Source organism: Pseudorasbora parva, chromosome 17, assembly GCF_024679245.1.
Source record: "Pseudorasbora parva isolate DD20220531a chromosome 17, ASM2467924v1, whole genome shotgun sequence".
Classification (NCBI taxonomy): Eukaryota; Metazoa; Chordata; class Actinopteri; order Cypriniformes; family Gobionidae; genus Pseudorasbora; species Pseudorasbora parva.
The window spans coordinates 44,637,627-44,662,084 of record NC_090188.1 but is presented as its reverse complement, the minus strand read 5'-3'; the positions used below and the strand labels follow the sequence as shown (position 1 = coordinate 44,662,084).

At 41.7% G+C, this 24,458-nt stretch overlaps 1 protein-coding gene across 3 annotated transcripts in view; it reads right to left on the bottom strand.

Moving 5' to 3' along the window:
- Nucleotides 1-24,458, bottom strand: part of ccdc88ab (coiled-coil domain containing 88Ab) — a 91,136-nt gene that overhangs the window by 37,712 nt on the left and 28,966 nt on the right. For all 3 annotated transcript variants that reach the window (XM_067420671.1, XM_067420672.1, XM_067420673.1), the window contains exons 9-15: nt 21,497-21,578; nt 18,665-18,823; nt 14,179-14,325; nt 13,478-13,625; nt 13,220-13,389; nt 3,261-3,398; nt 54-1,124 (exon numbers count right to left, since the gene is read on the bottom strand). In XM_067420671.1, the coding sequence (XP_067276772.1) occupies nt 54-1,124; nt 3,261-3,398; nt 13,220-13,389; nt 13,478-13,625; nt 14,179-14,325; nt 18,665-18,823; nt 21,497-21,578 (1,915 nt within the window). The remainder of the gene's footprint in view (nt 1-53; nt 1,125-3,260; nt 3,399-13,219; nt 13,390-13,477; nt 13,626-14,178; nt 14,326-18,664; nt 18,824-21,496; nt 21,579-24,458) is intronic.

Here is a 24,458-nt window from a genome sequence, read left to right as displayed (position 1 = left end):
CAAAGTAAGAAGAAAATAAGAAGAGTGTTTCCTGCAGTGTGTGAGATGATTACCTCTCTCAGAGTGGCCAGAGTCTTCTTGTCAATGGTGGCTTGTTTGACCAGCTCCTTGTTGTCCTTCTCCAGGTCTTTAACGCGCCCGCAGGTGTCTCTGAGAGCGGCGATCTCCTTTCCCAGCACGCGGTTCTCCCGCTCCAGCTGAGCCAAGCGCAGGCTGTCTTCATCCAGTCTGGCATCTTTAATCTCGGCCTGCTGCTTCAGCCGCTTGTTCTCCTTCTCCAGCTGCTTGTTGTCCTTCTCCAGCTGGGCGTTCTCCTGCTCCAGGACGGCGTTCTCCTGCCCCAGCTGCTCCAGGCCTTTGCTGCAGAGCTTCAGCTCCTCCAGGCTCTGCTGCAGACTCTGGTTCTCCAGCTCCATCTCCTGTAGCTCCTCCTCCAGCTTCTGCAGCTTACGGCCGCCGCTCTCCAGGGCTTTCTGGAGCCGCTGGTTCTCCGCATCCAGGCTTTGCTTACTGACCTCCAGGCGCTCGTTCTTCTTGGAGGAGGCCTTCAGCAGCTCCAGGCTCTTTCTGAGCTGAGCCCTCTCGCTCTCCAGCTCTCGGTTCTCCAGCTCCAGCTGCGCCGCTTTGGCTCCGGTGGCCCGGGAAGCCTCCACCATCCGCCGGAGCTCCAGGTTTTCCTCATCCAGCTGAGCGTTCTCCTTCTCCAGGACCTCCAGCTGATAGGACACGTTCCTCAGAGCATCGGCCGCTTTCTTCAGCCTGCGGCTCTCGGCCTCCAGCTCTGCGTTCTCCTTCTCCAGCACCTCCACCTTCTCACAGGTGATGGCCAGAGAGGCGAGCCTCTTCTGCAGACTCTCCTTCTCCCGCTCCAGCCGACGCACCTCCATCTCCATCTCCTCCGCTCGCTCTGCTTTATCTCTGCAGAGCTCCAGGTCTTTGCGGAGCTGCTTGCGCTCAAACTCCATCTTGTTGAGCTTGCCGCTGGTCTCTTTGATGGACTCGTGCAGCACGCGGTTCTCCTTCTCGATGTCTTTGACTCGGGCTTCAGCGCTGACCTGAGAGCGCTGCCTGAGCGAGGCGATGGTTTGGTTCAGGTGATTGTTCTCCTGCTCCAGACCTTTGACCTGCCAATCAAACACACACACACACACTGTTAGAGATCGTTTGGCGACAGGCAGGACAGTTTCAAGCCATTCATACAATGCTCAGGGAAATCAAATCAGATCATCTTCTAGCTACGGAATTGATTAGTCAACATGTTTTCAGATATCTTTGAATGGAGGCTATATCGTCGCAATGCTTTCACGTATTTCGACTAAACTGTTCTAGTCTATATATCTATATCTATATAAATATATAAGATATTTTTTCTCGTTTTGTTGAAAATCTAATAAAAATGAAGTGAGTTTTTGCTTAAAACAGGCAAAATGATCTGCCAATGGTCAGGTACAATGCAAAATTTGCTCTTCTTAATCAGTATTTTTGTCTTGTTTCTAGTCAAAATATCTAACAATTCTTAAGTTGAGAAACATTTACTAGACAAGTAAAAATTATTGTCTTGTTTTGGAGGAAAATAACTCATAATGAAGAGAGTTTTTGCTTAAAATAAGATAAATAATCTGCCAATGGGGTGAGAAAAATAATCTTGTTTTCTGTTTGAATTAAGATTATTTTTCTCACCCCATTGGCAGATTATTTATCTTATTTTAAGCAAAAACTCTCTTCATTTTGAGTTATTTTCCCCAAAACGAGACAATTACTTGTGCTTGTCTAGTAAATACTTCTTTTTTTGAGATATGTTAAAAGATAAAAAGATATTTTGAAGAATGTTTGCAACCAAGCAGAGAGAGCAACCATTGAACACCATAGTAGGGGAAAAAATACTATAGTAGTGAATGTTTGCTTTATCTGCTTTGTTACAAACATTCCTCAAAATATCTTCTCTTGTGTTCAGCAGAACAAAGAAATTTATACAGGTTTGGATTATGACAGAATTAAAATTTTTGGGTAAACTATCCCTTTAAACTCTGGTACTGGGCCGGAGGGTGTTTATAAAATAAACAATTATATTATAGGCTAATATTTAAACATCGCCTCACTATGAAACTAAATAGGCTATATTTTCTTTAACCCATGGCTGACGAAGGCGTCGGCGCTTCTGATGGATATTTTCCTCATTTTTAGCCATACAGATACGATGACATCATTGTAAACTATAAATGGTCTACTTTTTTTGTGTACACTCACAATAATAACAAAGGCTGTGGATTCAGGGAACACAATATTTTTTGCACTCACTCGAAACACCTTCTTCATTTCAAAAATGTATTTAGTTTATTAAACACAAAGTTTTTACTTTCAAAAGCATTTCTAAATTCCGTTTATATTTCTAACAAACAAAACCTCAAGCCTAAATAATGAAATGGTAAAAAACAACAAAAAACTTTGAGTTACCACCGTGCACATTCAAACATTTCACTCTTTATTAATGAATGGTTGACTATCACGCCCGGGTCTCCTTCATTAATAATAATGGGTAGTGCAGTGGCGGGATATAGCCGACATAAACCATCATACGGGGCATAATGTTTGGAATGACTGATCACCAGTGGAAAACAGACGTTTTAGTCGCATAACATCGGTTAAGGGAAACGGCATTTGGCAAAAGATTTTTATCAACATTTAGAAAATAAGATTTGCCACTTACATGTGAATTTTTTTAATGCCTTCTGGGTGTAAGTGGTTCAGAAACATGTGTCATCGCATCATGCCCTGAAGGTGCTGCGCTCTTAGAAAACTGCCATAAGTGTGTTAAAGTATGAAGCTCAGTGCTGAGGACGGTCCACCTCGCCCGCTTGGGCCGGTGGCTTAACACAGTTCAGTGAGGAAATACAATAATCTCACATGTACAACTCTTGTGTCATGTTTTTGGTGTGTAATCTGCCAGCATGAACCAATAGGGTTTCTACTGGTAATCTCTCAGCCAATGAGCTTTCATGCTCCCTGTTCCACTAATATTTAAACAGTCTGGCTTCAGTGTTGCCGTAATCTCTAGCAGCCTGTCAAGTTAAGGACATTTCTAAATGAGTAAGCCTGAGACACAACGGCTCGAGCACATGGGTTAAACAGAGCTAAGGGAAAGCTGGTGCATCAGCTACAGCTAAACACTCACATGAGCAGAAGTTTGACAGTTGTGCCATCAGACACGTTTGACTCTGCGAACGGTGTGTGTGTGTGTGTGTGTGTGTGTGTGTGTGTACCTGTCTGTCAGAGTTCTCCTGCAGCGTTTCCAGTGTTTTCTCCAGCTGTGCCTTCTCTTTCAGCAGGTCTGCGCTCAAACCTTCAGCATTACGCAGACTCTCTCTGTCTGCAGTCAGCTCCGCCTGCAGCTGCTCTAGCTGTACACACACACACACACTTCATCACACTCTCACAGACGGACGTGTGCTGACATATGGACACACACTCGCTCATAATGAGCAATCAAACTCATATGAGCGGCTAATCCTCTGAAAGCAGCTTAACTAAACCCAAATCAGATTTAAACCCGGATTACTGGCTGATGAATATGATCCTGCGGTTCATTAACCCTTCCTGTTCATACCGCTCTCCTGTCCTTTCACATCCTCGCTTTAATGGCCGTGCACACCAAGGGCGATAACCATATAGATTTAGTAAATCGTCCTAAATGTAAAAAAAATAGCAGAGTACACAGAATGATAAAAACCCTGACAGCCAATCAGTAATCAATTATAATACATTTTATTTATATTGCACCTTACATTTGGAACAAATCTCAAAGTGCTACAGTTAAGATCATTTAAAAATGCCAAAATACTAATACATTTAATAGTTAAAAGTCATAAGTTCTCCTAAATAGAAATGTTTTTAGTCCTTTTTAACCCTTTAAAACTGAATATGTCATCGACGACACAGCCAACCAAGCTGTATCGAATTTACCGCAACTCTTCAACCCTTTGCACTATCATAATAATTTAAATTGCTCCTGAAAGTAGACATCCTGCGCTTTCCACCTATATATGACTTATTACGGTAATGTTACAGTAATGTCATGTTTTCCATCAGCAAATCACCGCGACTTTCGGGGGGGGGGGGGGGGGGGGGTTGAACGGAGATACGGAGCGCGGCAGAGATTTAGAGGATTTTAGATTACAAAACGCAATTAAAAACGGACAAAAACATGGCGAAGACAGTGTATACAAGTGAGTTTATCTTTGCACTTGGAAGGCGGCTGAGAGGGAGTCTTCAGACCCAGAGACCGCATATTCAGATGTTGAGGAGGCATTTATTGCTATCCCTGATCTAGACATGGATTGGTAAGTGAAGCTTGTCTTTTCTATGCTGAAACTGTGAGAAATGTCAGTGAAATAGGCATAGATTCAATGTTTTAGTTCAAAATACCACTGTTTCACGCATCATAGTTTGTGTGTGTGTGTGTGCGCGCACGTATGCGTTGCATGTGTATGTATGTTCGTTAATGTGTTTACATGCTCTAACGTTACATTCATGTGTTTGTGTGTGTTCATGTGTTTGTGTGTGTTCATGTGTTTGCGTGTTCATGTGTTTGCATGCATGACATTCATGTGTTTGCGTGTGTTCATGTGTTTGCTTGCATGACATTCATGTGTTTGCGTGTGTTCATGTGTTTGTGTGTGTTCATGTGTTTGCATGCATGACATTCATGTGTTTGCGTGTGTTCATGTGTTTGCATGCATGACATTCATGTGTTTGCGTGTGTTCATGTGTTTGCATGTGTTCATGTGTTTGCATGTGTTCATGTGTTTGCATGTGTTCATGTGTTTGCGTGTTCATGTGTTTGCGTGTGTTCATGTGTTTGCGTGTGTTCATGTGTTTGTGTGTGTTCATGTGTTTGCATGTGTTCATGTGTTTGTGTGTGTTCATGTGTTTGCGTGTTCATGTGTTTGCATGTGTTCATGTGTTTGCGTGTGTTCAAGTGTTTGCGTGTGTTCATGTGTTTGCATGTGTTCATTTGTTTGCGTGTGTTCATGTGTTTGTGTGTGTTCATGTGTTTGCATGCATGACATTCATGTGTTTGCGTGTGTTCATGTGTTTGTGTGTGTTCATGTGTTTGCATGCATGACATTCATGTGTTTGCGTGTGTTCATGTGCTTGCATGCATGACATTCATGTGTTTGCGTGTGTTCATGTGTTTGTGTGTGTTCATGTGTTTGCATGCATGACATTCATGTGTTTGTGTGTGTTCATGTGCTTGCATGCATGACATTCATGTGTTTGCGTTTGTTCATGTGTTTGCGTGTTCATGTGTTTGCATGCATGACATTCATGTGTTTGCTTGCATGACATTCATGTGTTTGCGTGTGTTCATGTGTTTGTGTGTGTTCATGTGTTTGCATGCATGACATTCATGTGTTTGCGTGTGTTCATGTGTTTGCATGCATGACATTCATGTGTTTGCGTGTGTTCATGTGTTTGCGTGTGTTCATGTATTTGCATGTGTTCATGTGTTTGCATGTGTTCATGTGTTTGCGTGTTCATGTGTTTGCGCGTGTTCATGTGTTTGCGTGTGTTCATGTGTTTGCGTGTGTTCATGTGTTTGCGTGTGTTCATGTGTTTGCATGTGTTCATGTGTTTGTGTGTGTTCATGTGTTTGCGTGTTCATGTGTTTGCATGTGTTCATGTGTTTGCGTGTGTTCAAGTGTTTGCGTGTGTTCATGTGTTTGCATGTGTTCATTTGTTTGCGTGTGTTCATGTGTTTGTGTGTGTTCATGTGTTTGCATGCATGACATTCATGTGTTTGCGTGTGTTCATGTGTTTGTGTGTGTTCATGTGTTTGCATGCATGACATTCATGTGTTTGCGTGTGTTCATGTGCTTGCATGCATGACATTCATGTGTTTGCGTGTGTTCATGTGTTTGCATGTGTTCATTTGTTTGCGTGTGTTCATGTGTTTGCATGTGTTCATTTGCTTGCATGCATGACATTCATGTGTTTGCGTGTGTTCATGTGTTTGCATGTGTTCATTTGTTTGCGTGTGTTCATGTGTTTGCATGTGTTCATTTGTTTGCGTGTGTTCATGTGTTTGCGTGTGTTCATGTGTTTGCATGCATGACATTCATGTGTTTGCGTGTGTTCATGTGTTTGTGTGTGTTCATGTGTTTGCATGCATGACATTCATGTGTTTGCGTGTGTTCATGTGCTTGCATGCATGACATTCATGTGTTTGCGTGTGTTCATGTGTTTGTGTGTGTTCATGTGTTTGCATGCATGACATTCATGTGTTTGTGTGTGTTCATGTGCTTGCATGCATGACATTCATGTGTTTGCGTGTGTTCATGTGTTTGCGTGTGTTCATGTGTTTGCGTGTTCATGTGTTTGCATGTGTTCATGTGTTTGCGTGTGTTCATGTGTTTGCGTGTTCATGTGTTTGCGTGTGTTCATGTGTTTGTGTGTGTTCATGTGTTTGCGTGTGTTCATGTGTTTGCGTGTTCATGTGTTTGCATGTGTTCAAGTGTTTGCGTGTGTTCAAGTGTTTGCGTGTGTTCAAGTGTTTGCATGTGTTCAAGTGTTTGCATGTGTTCATTTGTTTGCGTGTGTTCATGTGTTTGCGTGTTCATGTGTTTGCATGTGTTCATGTGTTTGTGTGTGTTCATGTGTTTGCGTGTTCATGTGTTCAAGTGTTTGCGTGTGTTCATGTGTTTGCGTGTGTTCATGTGTTTGCATGTGTTCAAGTGTTTGCGTGTGTTCATGTGTTTGCGTGTTCATGTGTTTGCATGTGTTCAAGTGTTTGCATGTGTTCATGTGTTTGCGTGTGTTCATGTGTTTGCATGTGTTCAAGTGTTTGCGTGTATTCATGTGTTTGCGTGTGTTCATGTGTTTGCATGCATGACATTCATGTGTTCATGTGTTTGCATGTTCATGTGTTTGCGTGTTCATGTGTTTGCATGCATGACATTCATGTGTTTGCGTGTTCATGTGTTTGCGTGTTCATGTGCTTGCATGCATGACATTCATGTGTTTGCGTGTGTTCATGTGTTTGCGTGTTCATGTGTTTGCATGTGTTCATGTGTTTGCGTGTTCATGTGTTTGCATGCATGACATTCATGTGTTTGCGTGTGTTCATGTGTTTGCGTGTGTTCATGTGTTTGCATGTGTTCATGTGTTTGCATGTGTTCATGTGTTTGCATGTGTTCATGTGTTTGCGTGTGTTCATGTGTTTGCGTGTGTTCATGTGTTTGTGTGTGTTCATGTGTTTGCATGTGTTCATGTGTTTGTGTGTGTTCATGTGTTTGCGTGTTCATGTGTTTGCATGTGTTCAAGTGTTTGCGTGTGTTCATGTGTTTGCGTGTGTTCATGTGTTTGCATGTGTTCAAGTGTTTGCGTGTATTCATGTGTTTGCGTGTGTTCATGTGTTTGCATGCATGACATTCATGTGTTCATGTGTTTGCATGTTCATGTGTTTGCGTGTTCATGTGTTTGCATGCATGACATTCATGTGTTTGCGTGTGTTCATGTGTTTGTGTGTGTTCATGTGTTTGCATGCATGACATTCATGTGTTTGCGTGTGTTCATGTGCTTGCATGCATGACATTCATGTGTTTGCGTGTGTTCATGTGTTTGTGTGTGTTCATGTGTTTGCATGCATGACATTCATGTGTTCATGTGTTTGCATGTTCATGTGTTTGCGTGTTCATGTGTTTGCATGCATGACATTCATGTGTTTGCGTGTGTTCATGTGTTTGTGTGTGTTCATGTGTTTGCATGCATGACATTCATGTGTTTGCGTGTGTTCATGTGCTTGCATGCATGACATTCATGTGTTTGCGTGTGTTCATGTGTTTGTGTGTGTTCATGTGTTTGCATGCATGACATTCATGTGTTTGTGTGTGTTCATGTGCTTGCATGCATGACATTCATGTGTTTGCGTGTGTTCATGTGTTTGCATGTGTTCATGTGTTTGCGTGTGTTCATGTGTTTGCGTGTTCATGTGTTTGCATGTGTTCATGTGTTTGCGTGTGTTCATGTGTTTGCGTGTTCATGTGTTTGCGTGTGTTCATGTGTTTGTGTGTGTTCATGTGTTTGCGTGTGTTCATGTGTTTGCGTGTTCATGTGTTTGCATGTGTTCATGTGTTTGCGTGTGTTCAAGTGTTTGCGTGTGTTCAAGTGTTTGCATGTGTTCAAGTGTTTGCATGTGTTCATTTGTTTGCGTGTGTTCTTGTGTTTGCGTGTTCATGTGTTTGCATGTGTTCATGTGTTTGTGTGTGTTCATGTGTTTGCGTGTTCATGTGTTCAAGTGTTTGCGTGTGTTCATGTGTTTGCGTGTGTTCATGTGTTTGCATGTGTTCAAGTGTTTGCGTGTGTTCATGTGTTTGCGTGTGTTTGCGTGTGTTCATGTGTTTGCGTGTGTTCATGTGTTTGCATGTGTTCAAGTGTTTGCGTGTATTCATGTGTTTGCGTGTGTTCATGTGTTTGCATGCATGACATTCATGTGTTCATGTGTTTGCATGTTCATGTGTTTGCGTGTTCATGTGTTTGCATGCATGACATTCATGTGTTTGCGTGTTCATGTGTTTGCGTGTTCATGTGCTTGCATGCATGACATTCATGTGTTTGCGTGTGTTCATGTGTTTGCGTGTTCATGTGTTTGCATGTGTTCATGTGTTTGCGTGTTCATGTGTTTGCATGTGTTCATGTGTTTGCGTGTGTTCATGTGTTTGCGTGTGTTCATGTGTTTGCGTGTTCATGTGTTTGCGTGTGTTCATGTGTTTGCGTGTGTTCATGTGTTTGCATGTGTTCATGTGTTTGTGTGTGTTCATGTGTTTGCGTGTTCATGTGTTTGCATGTGTTCATGTGTTTGCGTGTGTTCATGTGCTTGCATGCATGACATTCATGTGTTTGCGTGTGTTCATGTGTTTGTGTGTGTTCATGTGTTTGCATGCATGACATTCATGTGTTTGTGTGTGTTCATGTGCTTGCATGCATGACATTCATGTGTTTGCGTGTGTTCATGTGTTTGCGTGTGTTCATGTGTTTGCATGTGTTCATGTGTTTGCGTGTGTTCATGTGTTTGCGTGTTCATGTGTTTGCATGTGTTCATGTGTTTGCGTGTGTTCATGTGTTTGCGTGTTCATGTGTTTGCGTGTGTTCATGTGTTTGCGTGTGTTCATGTGTTTGCGTGTGTTCATGTGTTTGCGTGTTCATGTGTTTGCATGTGTTCATGTGTTTGCGTGTGTTCAAGTGTTTGCGTGTGTTCAAGTGTTTGCATGTGTTCAAGTGTTTGCATGTGTTCATTTGTTTGCGTGTGTTCTTGTGTTTGCGTGTTCATGTGTTTGCATGTGTTCATGTGTTTGTGTGTGTTCATGTGTTTGCGTGTTCATGTGTTCAAGTGTTTGCGTGTGTTCATGTGTTTGCGTGTGTTCATGTGTTTGCATGTGTTCAAGTGTTTGCGTGTGTTCATGTGTTTGCGTGTGTTTGCGTGTGTTCATGTGTTTGCGTGTGTTCATGTGTTTGCATGTGTTCAAGTGTTTGCGTGTATTCATGTGTTTGCGTGTGTTCATGTGTTTGCATGCATGACATTCATGTGTTCATGTGTTTGCATGTTCATGTGTTTGCGTGTTCATGTGTTTGCATGCATGACATTCATGTGTTTGCGTGTTCATGTGTTTGCGTGTTCATGTGCTTGCATGCATGACATTCATGTGTTTGCGTGTGTTCATGTGTTTGCGTGTTCATGTGTTTGCATGTGTTCATGTGTTTGCGTGTTCATGTGTTTGCATGTGTTCATGTGTTTGCGTGTGTTCATGTGTTTGCGTGTGTTCATGTGTTTGCGTGTTCATGTGTTTGCGTGTGTTCATGTGTTTGCGTGTGTTCATGTGTTTGCATGTGTTCATGTGTTTGTGTGTGTTCATGTGTTTGCGTGTTCATGTGTTTGCATGTGTTCATGTGTTTGCGTGTGTTCAAGTGTTTGCGTGTGTTCATGTGTTTGCATGTGTTCATTTGTTTGCGTGTGTTCATGTGTTTGCGTGTTCATGTGTTTGCATGTGTTCATGTGTTTGTGTGTGTTCATGTGTTTGCGTGTTCATGTGTTTGCATGTGTTCAAGTGTTTGCGTGTGTTCATGTGTTTGCGTGTGTTCATGTGTTTGCATGTTCATGTGTTTGCGTGTTCATGTGTTTGCATGCATGACATTCATGTGTTTGCGTGTTCATGTGTTTGCGTGTTCATGTGTTTGCGTGTGTTCATATGTTTGCGTGTTCATGTGTTTGCGTGTGTTCATGTGTTTGCATGTGTTCATGTGTTTGCGTGTTCATGTGTTTGCATGCATGACATTCATGTGTTTGTGTGTTCATGTGTTTGCGTGTTCATGTGTTTGCGTGTGTTCATGTGTTTGCATGTGTTCATGTGTTTGCGTGTTCATGTGCTTGCATGCATGACATTCATGTGTTTGCGTGTGTTCATGTGTTTGCGTGTTCATGTGTTTGCATGTGTTCATGTGTTTGCGTGATCATGTGTTTGCATGTGTTCATGTGTTTGCGTGTGTTCATGTGTTTGCGTGTGTTCATGTGTTTGCGTGTGTTCATGTGTTTGCGTGTTCATGTGTTTGCGTGTGTTCATGTGTTTGCGTGTGTTCATGTGTTTGTGTGTGTTCATGTGTTTGCGTGTTCATGTGTTTGCATGTGTTCATGTGTTTGCGTGTGTTCAAGTGTTTGCGTGTGTTCATGTGTTTGCATGTGTTCATTTGTTTGCGTGTGTTCATGTGTTTGCGTGTTCATGTGTTTGCATGTGTTCATGTGTGTTCATGTGTTTGCGTGTTCATGTGTTTGCATGTGTTCAAGTGTTTGCGTGTGTTCATGTGTTTGCGTGTTCATGTGTTTGCGTGTGTTCATATGTTTGCGTGTTCATGTGTTTGCGTGTGTTCATGTGTTTGCATGTGTTCATGTGTTCATGTGTTTGCGTGTTCATGTGTTTGCATGCATGACATTCATGTGTTTGTGTGTTCATGTGTTTGCGTGTTCATGTGTTTGCGTGTGTTCATGTGTTTGCATGTGTTCATGTGTTTGCGTGTTCATGTGTTTGCGTGTTCATGTGCTTGCATGCATGACATTCATGTGTTTGGGTGTTCATGTGTTTGCGTGTTCATGTGTTTGCGTGTTCATGTGTTTGCGTGTTCATGTGTTTGCATGCATGACATTCATGTGTTTGGGTGTTCATGTGTTTGCGTGTTCATGTGTTTGCGTGTTCATGTGTTTGCATGCATGACATTCATGTGTTTGGGTGTTCATGTGTTTGCATGTTCATGTGTTTGCGTGTTCATGTGTTTGCGTGTTCATGTGTTTGCATGCATGACATTCATGTGTTTGCGTGTTCATGTGTTCATGTGTTTGCGTGTTCATGTGTTGATGTGTTTGCGTGTTCATGTGTTCATGTGTTTGCGTGTTCATGTGTTCATGTGTTTGCGTGTTCATGTGTTCATGTGTTTGCGTGTTCATGTGTTCATGTGTTTGCGTGTTCATGTGTTCATGTGTTTGCATGCATGACATTCATGGAGCGGCCGGTGAACTGGGAGAAGAGTAAACTACAGTTAACTATACAATAGGGGTCGAACGACTTTTGATTTTATAAAGTCGACATTTTTGTGATAAAAGTCGAGCTCCTACATTACAGCTTGATAAACTGATCATTTATCAGTTCTGTTGTCTTTGGGCCATTATATTGCTCACAGATTTCTGCCCATTCTGAATCAGATAAAAGGTAGCACAGTAAAGATTACATGTAATGCATTAGTGAGAGAGAGACTGTGTGTGGATTAATTCTACCTGCCAGCATCTCTCTAATAGTGAATCTGTGAATCTTTAGTATCAGTTTAGTATCAGTTTAGTATCGGTTTAGTATCAGTTTAGTATCGGTTTAGTATCAGTTTAGTATCGGTTTAGTATCGGTTTAGTATCAGTTTAGTATCGGTTTAGTATCGGTTTAGTATCAGTTTAGTATCAGTTTAGTATCAGTTTAGTATCGGTTTAGTATCAGTTTAGTATCGGTTTAGTATCAGTTTAGTATCAGTTTAGTATCGGTTTAATATCGGTTTAGTATCAGTTTAGTACCAGTTTAGTATCGGTTTAGTATCAGTTTAGTATCGGTTTAGTATCAGTTTAGTATCGGTTTAGTATCAGTTTAGTATCAGTTTAGTATCGGTTTAGTTTTGGTTTAGTATCAGTTTAGTATTTGTATAGTACCGGTTTAGTATCAGTGTAGTATCGGTTTAGTATTGATTAAGTATCAGTTTAGTATCGGTTTAATATCAGTGTAGTATCGATTTAGTATTGATTAAGTATCAGTTTAGTATTGGTGTAGTATCGGTATAGTACCTAAATATATCTCCCCTTTGTGTTTTGAGCTTCTCAATGTGACTCTGTGTTGCTTCAAGCGGATCATCCAGCGTACGGGATGCTCATACACGCTCTAAATATCGGCTTAGTATGGGTTTAGTATGGGTTTAATATCGGTTTAGTATGGGTTTAATATCGGTTTAGTATAGGTTTAATATCGGTTTAGTATGGGTTTAGTATGGGTTTAATATCGGTTTAGTATGGGTTTAGTATGGGTTTAATATCGGTTTAGTATGGGTTTAATATCGGTTTAGTATGGGTTTAATATTGGTTTAGTATAGGTTTAGTATCAGTTTAGTTTGGGTTTAATATCGGTTAAGTATGGGTTTAGTATCGGTTTGGTATCAGTTTAGTTTTGATTCAGTATCAGCTTAGTATCAGTTTAGTTTTGATTTAGTATCAGCTTAGTATCAGTTTAGTTTTGATTTAGTATCAGCTTAGTATCAGTTTAGTTTTGATTTAGTATCGGTTTAGTATCAGTTAAGTATTGGTTTAATATCGGTTTGCTCTAAATATCGGTTAAGTATCAGTTTAGTATCTGTATAGTACCGGTTTAGTATCAGTGTAGTATCGGTTTAGTATCAGTTTAGTATCGGTTTAGTTTTAATTTAGTATCAGTTTAGTATCGGTTTAGTTTTAATTTAGTATCAGTTTAGTATCAGGTCAGTTTCGGTTTAGTACCATTTAGTATCGCTTTAATATCAGTTTAGTATCAGTTTAGTATCGGTATCGACCGATACACAGAATTTGTAATATCGGATCGGATCGTTCTGAAAAAATGGTATTGGTGCATCCCTATTGAGGAAGTGTTACTGATCAGGCATGAACTCAGACCTGCTGGCTGAGCTTGAGCTTGTCCTTCTCCAAGCGTGTGCGTGCTCCGCTCTCTCTCGAGGCCTTCAGCTCCTCCACAGTCTTCAGCAGGGTCTGGTTGTCCTTCTCCAGCTTCAGCAGCTGACTGGACCTCAGGTCATTCACCTCCTGACCCAGAGACTTCTGTGGCACTGCTCGCACACACACACACACACACACAGTGAGAGTTACTTCTACACACACACACACACTCAGCATGTTCTCAGGTAGTGTGTGCACCTTCAGAGAGCTCCGGGGTGGTCTTGGACAGCTGCTCCAGCTCCCAGCCCAGGTGCAGAGACTCGTCCATGCTCTGCTTCTGAGCCATCTCCAGGGTCAGGTTCTCCTCCATCAGCTCCTCCATCCGCTTACGGTCCATGTCTCGCTCCTGCAACACAACCCCATCAGGACCACCACACCTCACCTCTGTAGTTTAACACAAATCATTTAACTAATGCAAACTTTACATTTACACTGCAAAAAATGCTCTTCTTATTAGTAATTTTGTCCTCTTTCCAGTCTAAATATCTAACAATTCTTAAATCAAGATGCATTTACTAGATCAGTAAAACAACCGAAGATATTTTTCCTTGTTTTCTGAAAAATAAAATCAAAATGAAGTGAGTTTTTGCTTTAAACGTTTGTTTCCGTTCCACACTGAAATACGATTATTTTTCTCACCCCATTGGCAGGTCATTTTGCCTGTTTAAAGCAAAAACTCACTTCATTTTGATATTTTTACCCAGAAAACTAGACAAAATATCTCCATTTGGAAACATTAGACTCAGATTAGTGAATTAATTTATAAAGATGTCAATGTGAGCTACACTAAATGCTTCTGTTATTCAGGAGGCTATTTACAACTGTGGTGAGTATAAACACAATCACATCTCCATCGGCCGATGTCTACAGCGCTGGATTCATCGGCTGGGCTCGCTCACCATCTCCATGTCGTGGATCTTGTTTTTCAGCTGCAGATTTTCCTTCTCCAGCTCATGATGTTTATCAGACCGAGCCCTAAACGACTCCAGCTGATCCTCCAGCATGCTCTTGGTCTCCAGCAGAACCTGATTGTCCTCCTTCAGTTCCTACATCAACGCAGATTATCATAACAGCCATCAATATCCCAGCATTCCCAAAATAAATCAATCAATCATCAATAGACAGCCCAGCTCTCCCAGAATCAATAACACCACAGCATTCCCAGCGCTCCCAGATGAACACACTCAATCAATAACACCACAGCATTCCCAGTGTTCCCAGTTGAACACACTCAATCAATAACACCACAGCATTCCCAGATGAACACACACAATCAATAACACCACAGCATTCCCAGCGTTCCCAGATGAACACACACAATCAATAACACCACAGCATTCCCAGATGAACACACACAATCAATAACACCACAGCATTCCCAGATGAACACACACAATCAATAACACCACAGCATTCCCAGATGAACACACTCAATATATAACACCACAGCATTCCCAGATGAACACACTCAATCAATAACACCACAGCATTCCCAGTGTTCCCAGTTGAACACACTCAATCAATAACACCACAGCATTCCCAGATGAACACACACAATCAATAACACCACAGCATTCCCAGATGAACACACTCAATCAATAACACCACAGCATTCCCAGATGAACACACACAATCAATAACACCACAGCATTCCCAGATGAACACACACAATCAATAACACCACAGCATTCCCAGATGAACACACTCAATCAATAACACCACAGCATTCCCAGATGAACACACTCAATCAATAACACCACAGCATTCCCAGATGAACACACACAATCAATAACACCACAGCATTCCCAGATGAACACACTCAATCAATAACACCACAGCATTCCCAGATGAACACACACAATCAATAACACCACAGCATTCCCAGCTTTCCCAGATGAACACACTCAATCAATAACACCACAGCATTCCCAGATGAACACACACAATCAATAACACCACAGCATTCCCAGATGAACACACTCAATCAATAACACCACAGCATTCCCAGTGTTCCCAGTTGAACACACTCAATCAATAACACCACAGCATTCCCAGAAGATTACACTCAATCAATAACACCACAGCATTCCCAGTGTTCCCAGTTGAACACACTCAATCAATAACACCACAGCATTCCCAGAAGATTACACTCAATCAATAACACCACAGCATTCCCAGAAGATTACACTCAATCAATAACACCACAGCATTCCCAGATGAACACACACAATCAATAACACCACAGCATTCCCAGCGTTCCCAGATGAACACACACAATCAATAACACCACAGCATTCCCAGATGAACACACACAATCAATAACACCACAGCATTCCCAGATGAACACACTCAATCAATAACACCACAGCATTCCCAGATGAACACACTCAATCAATAACACCACAGCATTCCCAGATGAACACACACAATCAATAACACCACAGCATTCCCAGATGAACACACACAATCAATAACACCACAGCATTCCCAGATGAACACACACAATCAATAACACCACAGCATTCCCAGATGAACACACTCAATCAATAACACCACAGCATTCCCAGTGTTCCCAGTTGAACACACTCAATCAATAACACCACAGCATTCCCAGATGAACACACACAATCAATAACACCACAGCATTCCCAGATGAACACACACAATCAATAACACCACAGAATTCCCAGATGAACACACTCAATATATAACACCACAGCATTCCCAGATGAACACACTCAATCAATAACACCACAGCATTCCCAGCGCTCCCAGATGAACACACTCAATCAATAACACCACAGCATTCCCAGCGCTCCCAGATGAACACACACAATCAAAAACACCACAGCATTCCCAGATGAACACACTCAATCAATAACACCACAGCATTCCCAGATGAACACACACAATCAATAACACCACAGCATTCCCAGATGAACACACACAATCAATAACACCACAGCATTCCCAGATGAACACACACAATCAATAACACCACAGCATTCCCAGATGAACACACACAATCAATAACACCACAGCATTCCCAGATGAACACACACAATCAATAACACCACAGCATTCCCAGATGAACACACTCAATCAATAACACCACAGCATTCCCAGATGAACACACACAATCAATAACACCACAGCATTCCCAGATGAACACACACAATCAATAACACCACAGCATTCCCAGATGAACACACACAATCAATAACACCACAGCATTCCCAGAAGAACACACTCAATCAATAACACCACAGCATTCCCAGAAGAACACACTCAATCAATAACACCACAGCATTCCCAGATGAACACACACAATCAATAACACCACAGCATTCCCAGATGAACACACTCAATCAATAACACCACAGCATTCCCAGAAGAACACACTCAATCAATAACACCACAGCATTCCCAGAAGAACACACTCAATCAATAACACCACAGCATTCCCAGATGAACACACTCAATCAATAACACCACAGCATTCCCAGCGTTCCCAGAGCTCCCAGATGAACACACTCAATCAATAACACCACAGTATTCCCAGATGAACACACTCAATCAATAACACCACAGCATTCCCAGATGAACACACACAATCAATAACACCACAGCATTCCCAGATGAACACACACAATCAATAACACCACAGCATTCCCAGATGAACACACTCAATCAATAACACCACAGCATTCCCAGAAGAACACACTCAATCAATAACACCACAGCATTCCCAGAAGAACACACTCAATCAATAACACCACAGCATTCCCAGATGAACACACTCAATCAATAACACCACAGCATTCCCAGCGCTCCCAGATTAACACACTCAATCAATAACACCACAGCATTCCCAGATGAACACACTCAATCAATAACACCACAGCATTCCCAGATGAACACACTCAATCAATAACACCACAGCATTCCCAGAAGAACACACTCAATCAATAACACCACAGCATTCCCAGATGAACACACTCAATCAATAACACCACAGCATTCCCAGAAGAACACACTCAATCAATAACACCACAGCATTCCCAGATGAACACACTCAATCAATAACACCACAGCATTCCCAGAAGAACACACTCAAGCAATAACACCACAGCATTCCCAGCGCTCCCAGATGAACACACTCAATCAATAACACCACAGCATTCCCAGCATTCCCAGATGAACACACTCAATCAGTAACACCACAGCATTCCCAGCGTTCCCAGATGAACACTCTCAATCAATAACACCACAGCATTCCCAGATGAACACACACAATCAATAACACCACAGCATTCCCAGATGAACACACACAATCAATAACACCACAGCATTCCCAGATGAACACACACAATCAATAACACCACAGCATTCCCAGATGAACACACACAATCAATAACACCACAGCATTCCCAGATGAACACACTCAATCAATAACACCACAGCATTCCCAGATGAACACACTCAATCAATAACACCACAGCATTCCCAGATGAACACACTCAATCAATAACACCACAGCATTCCCAGATGAACACACTCAATCAATAACACCACAGCATTCCCAGATGAACACACTCAATCAATAACACCACAGCATTTCCAGATGAACACACTCAATCAATAACACCACAGCATTCCCAGATGAACACACTCAATCAATAACACCACAGCATTCCCAGATGAACACACTCAATCAATAACACCACAGCATTCCCAGCGCTCCCAGATGAACACACTCAATCAATAACACCACAGCATTCCCAGATGAACACACACAATCAATAACACCACAGCATTCCCAGATGAACACACTCAATCAATAACACCACAGCATTCCCAGATGAACACACTCAATCAATAACACCACAGCGTTCCCAGATGAACACACTCAATCAATAACACCACAGCATTCCCAGATGAACACACTCAATCAATAACACCACAGCATTCCCAGATGAACACACTCAATCAATAACACCACAGCATTCCCAGATGAACACACTCAATCAATAACACCACAGCGTTCCCAGATGAACACACTCAATCAATAACACCACAGCGTTCCCAGATGAACACACTCAATCAATAACACCACAGCGTTCCCAGATGAACACACTCAATCAATAACACCACAGCATTCCCAGATGAACACACTCAATCAATAACACCACAGCGTTCCCAGATGAACACACTCAATCAATAACACCACAGCATTCCCAGATGAACACACTCAATCAATAACACCACAGCATTCCCAGATGAACACACTCAATCAATAACACCACAGCATTCCCAGATGAACACACTCAATCAATAACACCACAGCGTTCCCAGTGTTCCCAGAGCTCCTAGATGAACACTTACCTCCACTCTGGTCCTGTAGAACTCGATGTCGTGGAGCTTCTCTCTGTAGCGGATCATCTCACTCTCCAGTTTGTCCACTCTGACGGCCTTCTCTCGCAGCGCGTCCAGCTCGTCCCGATACGCCCGCAGGGAGCGCGCGTCACACACCAGCTGCACGTTCTGGCGCACACACACACACACACACACAGACACACACACACACACACACACACACACACACAAAATCAAGTTCAATCTTGGTATAAACACAAAAGTATTTTTGGAACAGATGAAAATGAAAGATTCTGCCGTTCTTTAGACGTCCTCTGGCACAGATTTGTGCATTTACCACATTCAGAAATACAATAATCTTACTGATGATCCACGTGTGTATTGTAAAAGGCACTATATGACTTACATTTTGACATATTGCATGAACAGATATTCATACAACTAAATATTCTGTGAAAATGCATGAATGCTTTGCACCTCAGACATAAGTCTGACATCAAAAATGAAAGTATGAAAAAGTTTTAGAAATTAAATTTACTGCAACTCAAATGTTCTGTACTATTTTTATTTTATATAAAACATTTTACAAAATATGTTTTACTATAAATTGAAAGCCATATGTCTAACCAAGTTGTGTTCCAAACTTGAAGTTGACATCACAAAAAGTGAAGACATTTTTTGTTTTGTTTAGGCGTAATACCGTGAACACCCACCGGGTGCCACACATTCCATTGTCAAGAAAAGGTTGATTATAAATTTGAAACATGCCGACTCCCGCCTCCCACTAGGGGAAGAGCCTGCTAAAAGAATTAACAATACCTTTTCTATGGTAACGCTACCAATTTCAAAACGGTCTTCACTGGATGAATTTTGAGTTTGTAAGATTTTGAATGATCCCGAATTTTAAGTTTGTAAGATTTCGAATGATCCCGAATTTTAAGTTTGTAAGATTTCGAATGATCCCGAATTTTAAGTTTGTAAGATTTCAAATGATCCTGAATTTTAAGCTCGTAAGATTTCGAATGATCCCGAATTTTAAGCGCGTTCGATTTCGAATGATCCCGAATTTTAAGCGCGTTCGATTTCGAATGATCCCGAATTTTAAGCGCGTTCGATTTCGAATGATCCCGAATTTTAAGTTTGTAAGATTTCGAATGATCTCGAATTTTGAGTTTGTAAGATTTCGAACGATCCCGAATTTTAAGTTTGTAAGATTTCGAACGATCCCGAATTTTAAGTTTGTAAGATTTCGAATGATCTCGAATTTTAAGTTTGTAAGATTTTAAATGATCCCGAATTTTAAGCTCGTAAGATTTCGAATGATCCCGAATTTTAAGCGCGTTCGATTTCGAATGATCCCGAATTTTAAGTTTGTAAGATTTCGAATGATCCCGAATTTTAAGTTTGTAAGATTACGAATGATCCCGAATTTTAAGCTCGTAAGATTTCGAATGATCCCGAATTTTAAGCGCGTTCGATTTCGAATGATCCCGAATTTTATGTTTGTAAGATTTCGAATGATCCCGAATTTTAAGTTTGTAAGATTTCGAATGATCCCAAATTTTAAGTTTGTAAGATTTCGAATGATCCCGAATTTTAAGCGCGTACGATTTCAAATGATCCCGAATTTTATGTTTGTAAGATTTCGAATGATCCCGAATTTTAAGTTTGTAAGATTTCGAATGATCCCAAATTTTAAGCTCGTAAGATTTCGAATGATCCCGAATTTTAAGTTTGTAAGATTTAGAATGATCCCGAATTTTAAGTTTGTAAGATTACGAATGATCCCGAATTTTAAGTTTGTAAGATTTCGAATGATCCCGAATTTTAAGCTTGTAAGATTACGAATGATCCCGAATTTTAAGCTTGTAAGATTACGAACGATCCCGAATTTTAAGTTTGTAAGATTACGAATGATCCCGAATTTTAAGTTTGTAAGATTTCGAATGATCCCGAATTTTAAGTTTGTAAGATTACGAATGATCCCGAATTTTAAGTTTGTAAGATTTCGAATGATCCCGAATTTTAAGCTTGTAAGATTACGAATGATCCCGAATTTTAAGCTTGTAAGATTACGAACGATCCCGAATTTTAAGTTTGTAAGATTACGAATGATCCCGAATTTTAAGTTTGTAAGATTTCGAATGATCCCGAATTTTAAGTTTGTAAGATTATGAATGATCCCGAATTTTAAGTTTGTAAGATTTCGAATGATCCCGAATTTTAAGTTTGTAAGATTACGAATGATCCCGAATTTTAAGTTTGTAAGATTTCGAATGATCCCGAATTTTAAGCTTGTAAGATTACGAATGATCCCGAATTTTAAGTTTGTAAGATTATGAATGATCCCGAATTTTAAGCTTGTAAGATTACGAATGATCCCGAATTTTGAGTTTGTAAGATTTCGAACGATCCCGAATTTTAAGCTTGTAAGATTTCGAAGGATAACAAATATTTTAGAGGATAATATATTTATATTATAGTTTTCAGAGGATATTCTAATTTTAAATCCTATGTGTGTTTTATTATGAACCTTTAGCATGGAAACCAAAGTTTTAATGATTAGAGGTCAGAACTCAATGATACAGATTCTTGTCATAAATTAATCTATTACTGTTCATCCAAATCATAGACCTTCCAAGCACATATAGATGATTAGATGAGGATTAGACTGTGATACGGTGACGTAAACAGGTGTTGAACTCGTGTGCAACGGCCGGCTGAGCTGCGATTGGGTGTTGTGTAAGCAGGTAAAGGCATTACTGTAATCATGACACATTAGGAGGGCTACGATCAGGTTTAGCAGAGCTCAGGGTGATGTAAAGACAGGCGGAGTCTCACTTCCTGCTGCAGTCTCTTGACCTCGGCCTCCATGTTGTCCAGCTCCTGCCTGCAGTCCAGCAGCTGCTCCGTCTTCTCCTCTCTGAAACACACAGGGTCAGGGGGTCACGTGATAATCCCACACTAATGAACTTTACTACAGACGTGGCTGCGTTCAGCAGCAGCAGACCTAAATCTGCATCAGGATCAGAGGCGTGCCTGGGGAACAGGAAGTGGAATGCGGTTCTTTTATAGCCCTGATTAGAATAGCCTGTCCTGCTTTCCCTGCAGAAGCGGCCCAAAGCTGGAGTAATCTGCCTGAGTAAAGCCTGCAACAGCAGCTCTCTCACATACATCCAGCTTTTCAGGCTGTAAAGGGTCATGAAACCGTCCTGCGGCAGAGGTGTTTTTTCACACCTTTAATTTGAAAAGGCTTCCAAAAAGGAGCGTGGTCGACTGCAAAAAGATGGGATGGTATTGTGTGAAAAGAGGACATGCTTTGCATAAATAGGGGAGTGTCATTAGCCGCATTAAAAATAGCTAATTTGAAAACCGGCAATGCACACACACAGGTGACACGGACAGCGATACAAATGTCATTCAGCTCTTCATATCAGCATAATTCAGTGAGAAATTAAAGGAAATTAAGCCCCGTTTCCACCGAAATTACCCGGAACAATTTGTACCAGGAACTTTTTTTATAGGAACTTTTTCCCCTTAGACCTGCTACTGTCTGCGCTTCCACCGCGGTCTAAAGTACCGAGAAGATTAGGCTGATTACAGTCCGGCGATGTAGGACTGCTCCTCCGGTCAGCCACAGTATTTTTGAGCAAAAATAACAAGTATGAGGAGATTCAAGCTGTGCTGCTTTTGCTGGTTATGTATTGGTTTACTAAAGATTTAATTAACAAAAAGAGCACTGATATTAAAGCATATTCTGAAAGCCGGTAAGCTAGATTTAAAATGACAATGTATGTGATTATCATGAGCGTGAGATTGCGGAGACGAACGTGCTCCATCAGACAGAAAGAGCAACACTGATATTTACTGAACGCGGAACGAACCTCGCAAAAGAATTTTAAAAATGCCGAAATGGAATTAAAATGCTGCGTGAGCTCAACCAATCGCATGTTCAGCGCCCAAGTCCCGCCCTCGAAAGTTCCCTGAACTTTGAGAAAGCACTACCGTATTTTCCGGACTATAATTCGCTCCGGAGTATAAGTCGCATCAGTCAAAAAATGCGCCATGAAGAGGAAAAAAACATATATAAGTCGCACTGGACTATAAGTCGGATTAGGGCAGAGCGGGAGCCGCGAGCGCTCGTGTGCACTCACTCGTGCCCGCTCACTGTAAATAACCAAGCAGAAGAAGGGAAGTTTGAAGTGAGTGAGAAACTTGTAAGGGACTGGCGAAAAGCAGAGGCTACTTTAACTGTAATGAAGAAAAAGAAGAAAACTACTTGCGGACTAAAAGCAAGATGGCCAGAGCTGGAGGAACGAGTCCACAGAGGCTTAAACATGCAGTTTGTATTTTGCAGAATAAGATTTTCTTTATGGGGGCATTTTGTTTGTGTTGAGTCTTTTTAAGTTGTTGTCTTTAAGTTAATATTTCAGTTAAGAGTTTTTTTTCTGTTTTCAGTCATTTTTTGGGGGGGGTAAGCTACAGGAGCAGCATAGAGCGCCCTCTCGCGGCTATATGTTTATTCTTCTCAGTCAGTATGAATTAAATTTGATCGCACCTGACTATAAGTCGCAGGACCAGCCAAACTATGAAAAAAAGAGCGCCTTATAGTCCGGAAAATACGGTCCCTCATGAGTAGGGTTGGGCATCGTTTTGATTTAAACGATTCCGATTCTTACTTTCGATTCCGGTTCTTTTCGATTCTCGATTCCGATTCTTTGAGGGGCGGAGTCAAAACATGTCACATCGATATTCAATGCTATTTTCAATACCACGGAGGGGGGCGCTGCATATACTGTCAATTAGATATCTTTTATATAATTTTTTTTTTGTCTGTCTTTTGAAAGTCTCCTATATAAACATTGATCAATTACTATTAAAATTCTCTCACAAATATTTGCTAACTCAATGTATTTTTTACAACGGGGTAATTGTGTTGCAATAGCTTACACACAGCACAAGGAAGCTTGATTTCGAATGGTAAATTGAATTAGCTCCTGGAGAAAGCTCCTGCGGTGGAAACACAGAGAACCAGCCCAAAGTCCCTAGCTCCTGGGGAAAGCTCCTGCGGTGGAAACACAGAGAACCAGCCCAAAGTCCCTAGCTCCTGGAGAAAGCTCCTGCGGTGGAAACACAGAGAACCAGCCCAAAGTCCCTAGCTCCTGGAGAAAGCTCCTGCGGTGGAAACACAGAGAACCAGCCCAAAGTCCCTAGCTCCTGGGGAAAGCTCCTGCGGTGGAAACACAGAGAACCAGCCCAAAGTCCCTAGCTCCTGGGGAAAGCTCCTGCGGTGGAAACACAGAGAACCAGCCCAAAGTCCCTAGCTCCTGGAGAAAGCTCCTGCGGTGGAAACACAGAGAACCGGCCCAAAGTCCCTAGCTCCTGGAGAAAGCTCCTGCGGTGGAAACACAGAGAACCAGCCCAAAGTCCCTAGCTCCTGGGGAAAGCTCCTGCGGTGGAAACACAGAGAACCAGCCCAAAGTCCCTAGCTCCTGGGGAAAGCTCCTGCGGTGGAAACACAGAGAACCAGCCCAAAGTCCCTAGCTCCTGGAGAAAGCTCCTGCGGTGGAAACACAGAGAACCAGCCCAAAGTCCCTAGCTCCTGGAGAAAGCTCCTGCGGTGGAAACTCAGAGAACCAGCCCAAAGTCCCTAGCTCCTGGAGAAAGCTCCTGCGATGGAAACACAGAGAACCAGCCCAAAGTCCCTAGCTCCTGGAGAAAGCTCCTGCGGTGGAAACACAGAGAACCAGCCCAAAGTCCCTAGCTCCTGGGGAAAGCTCCTGCGGTGGAAACACAGAGAACC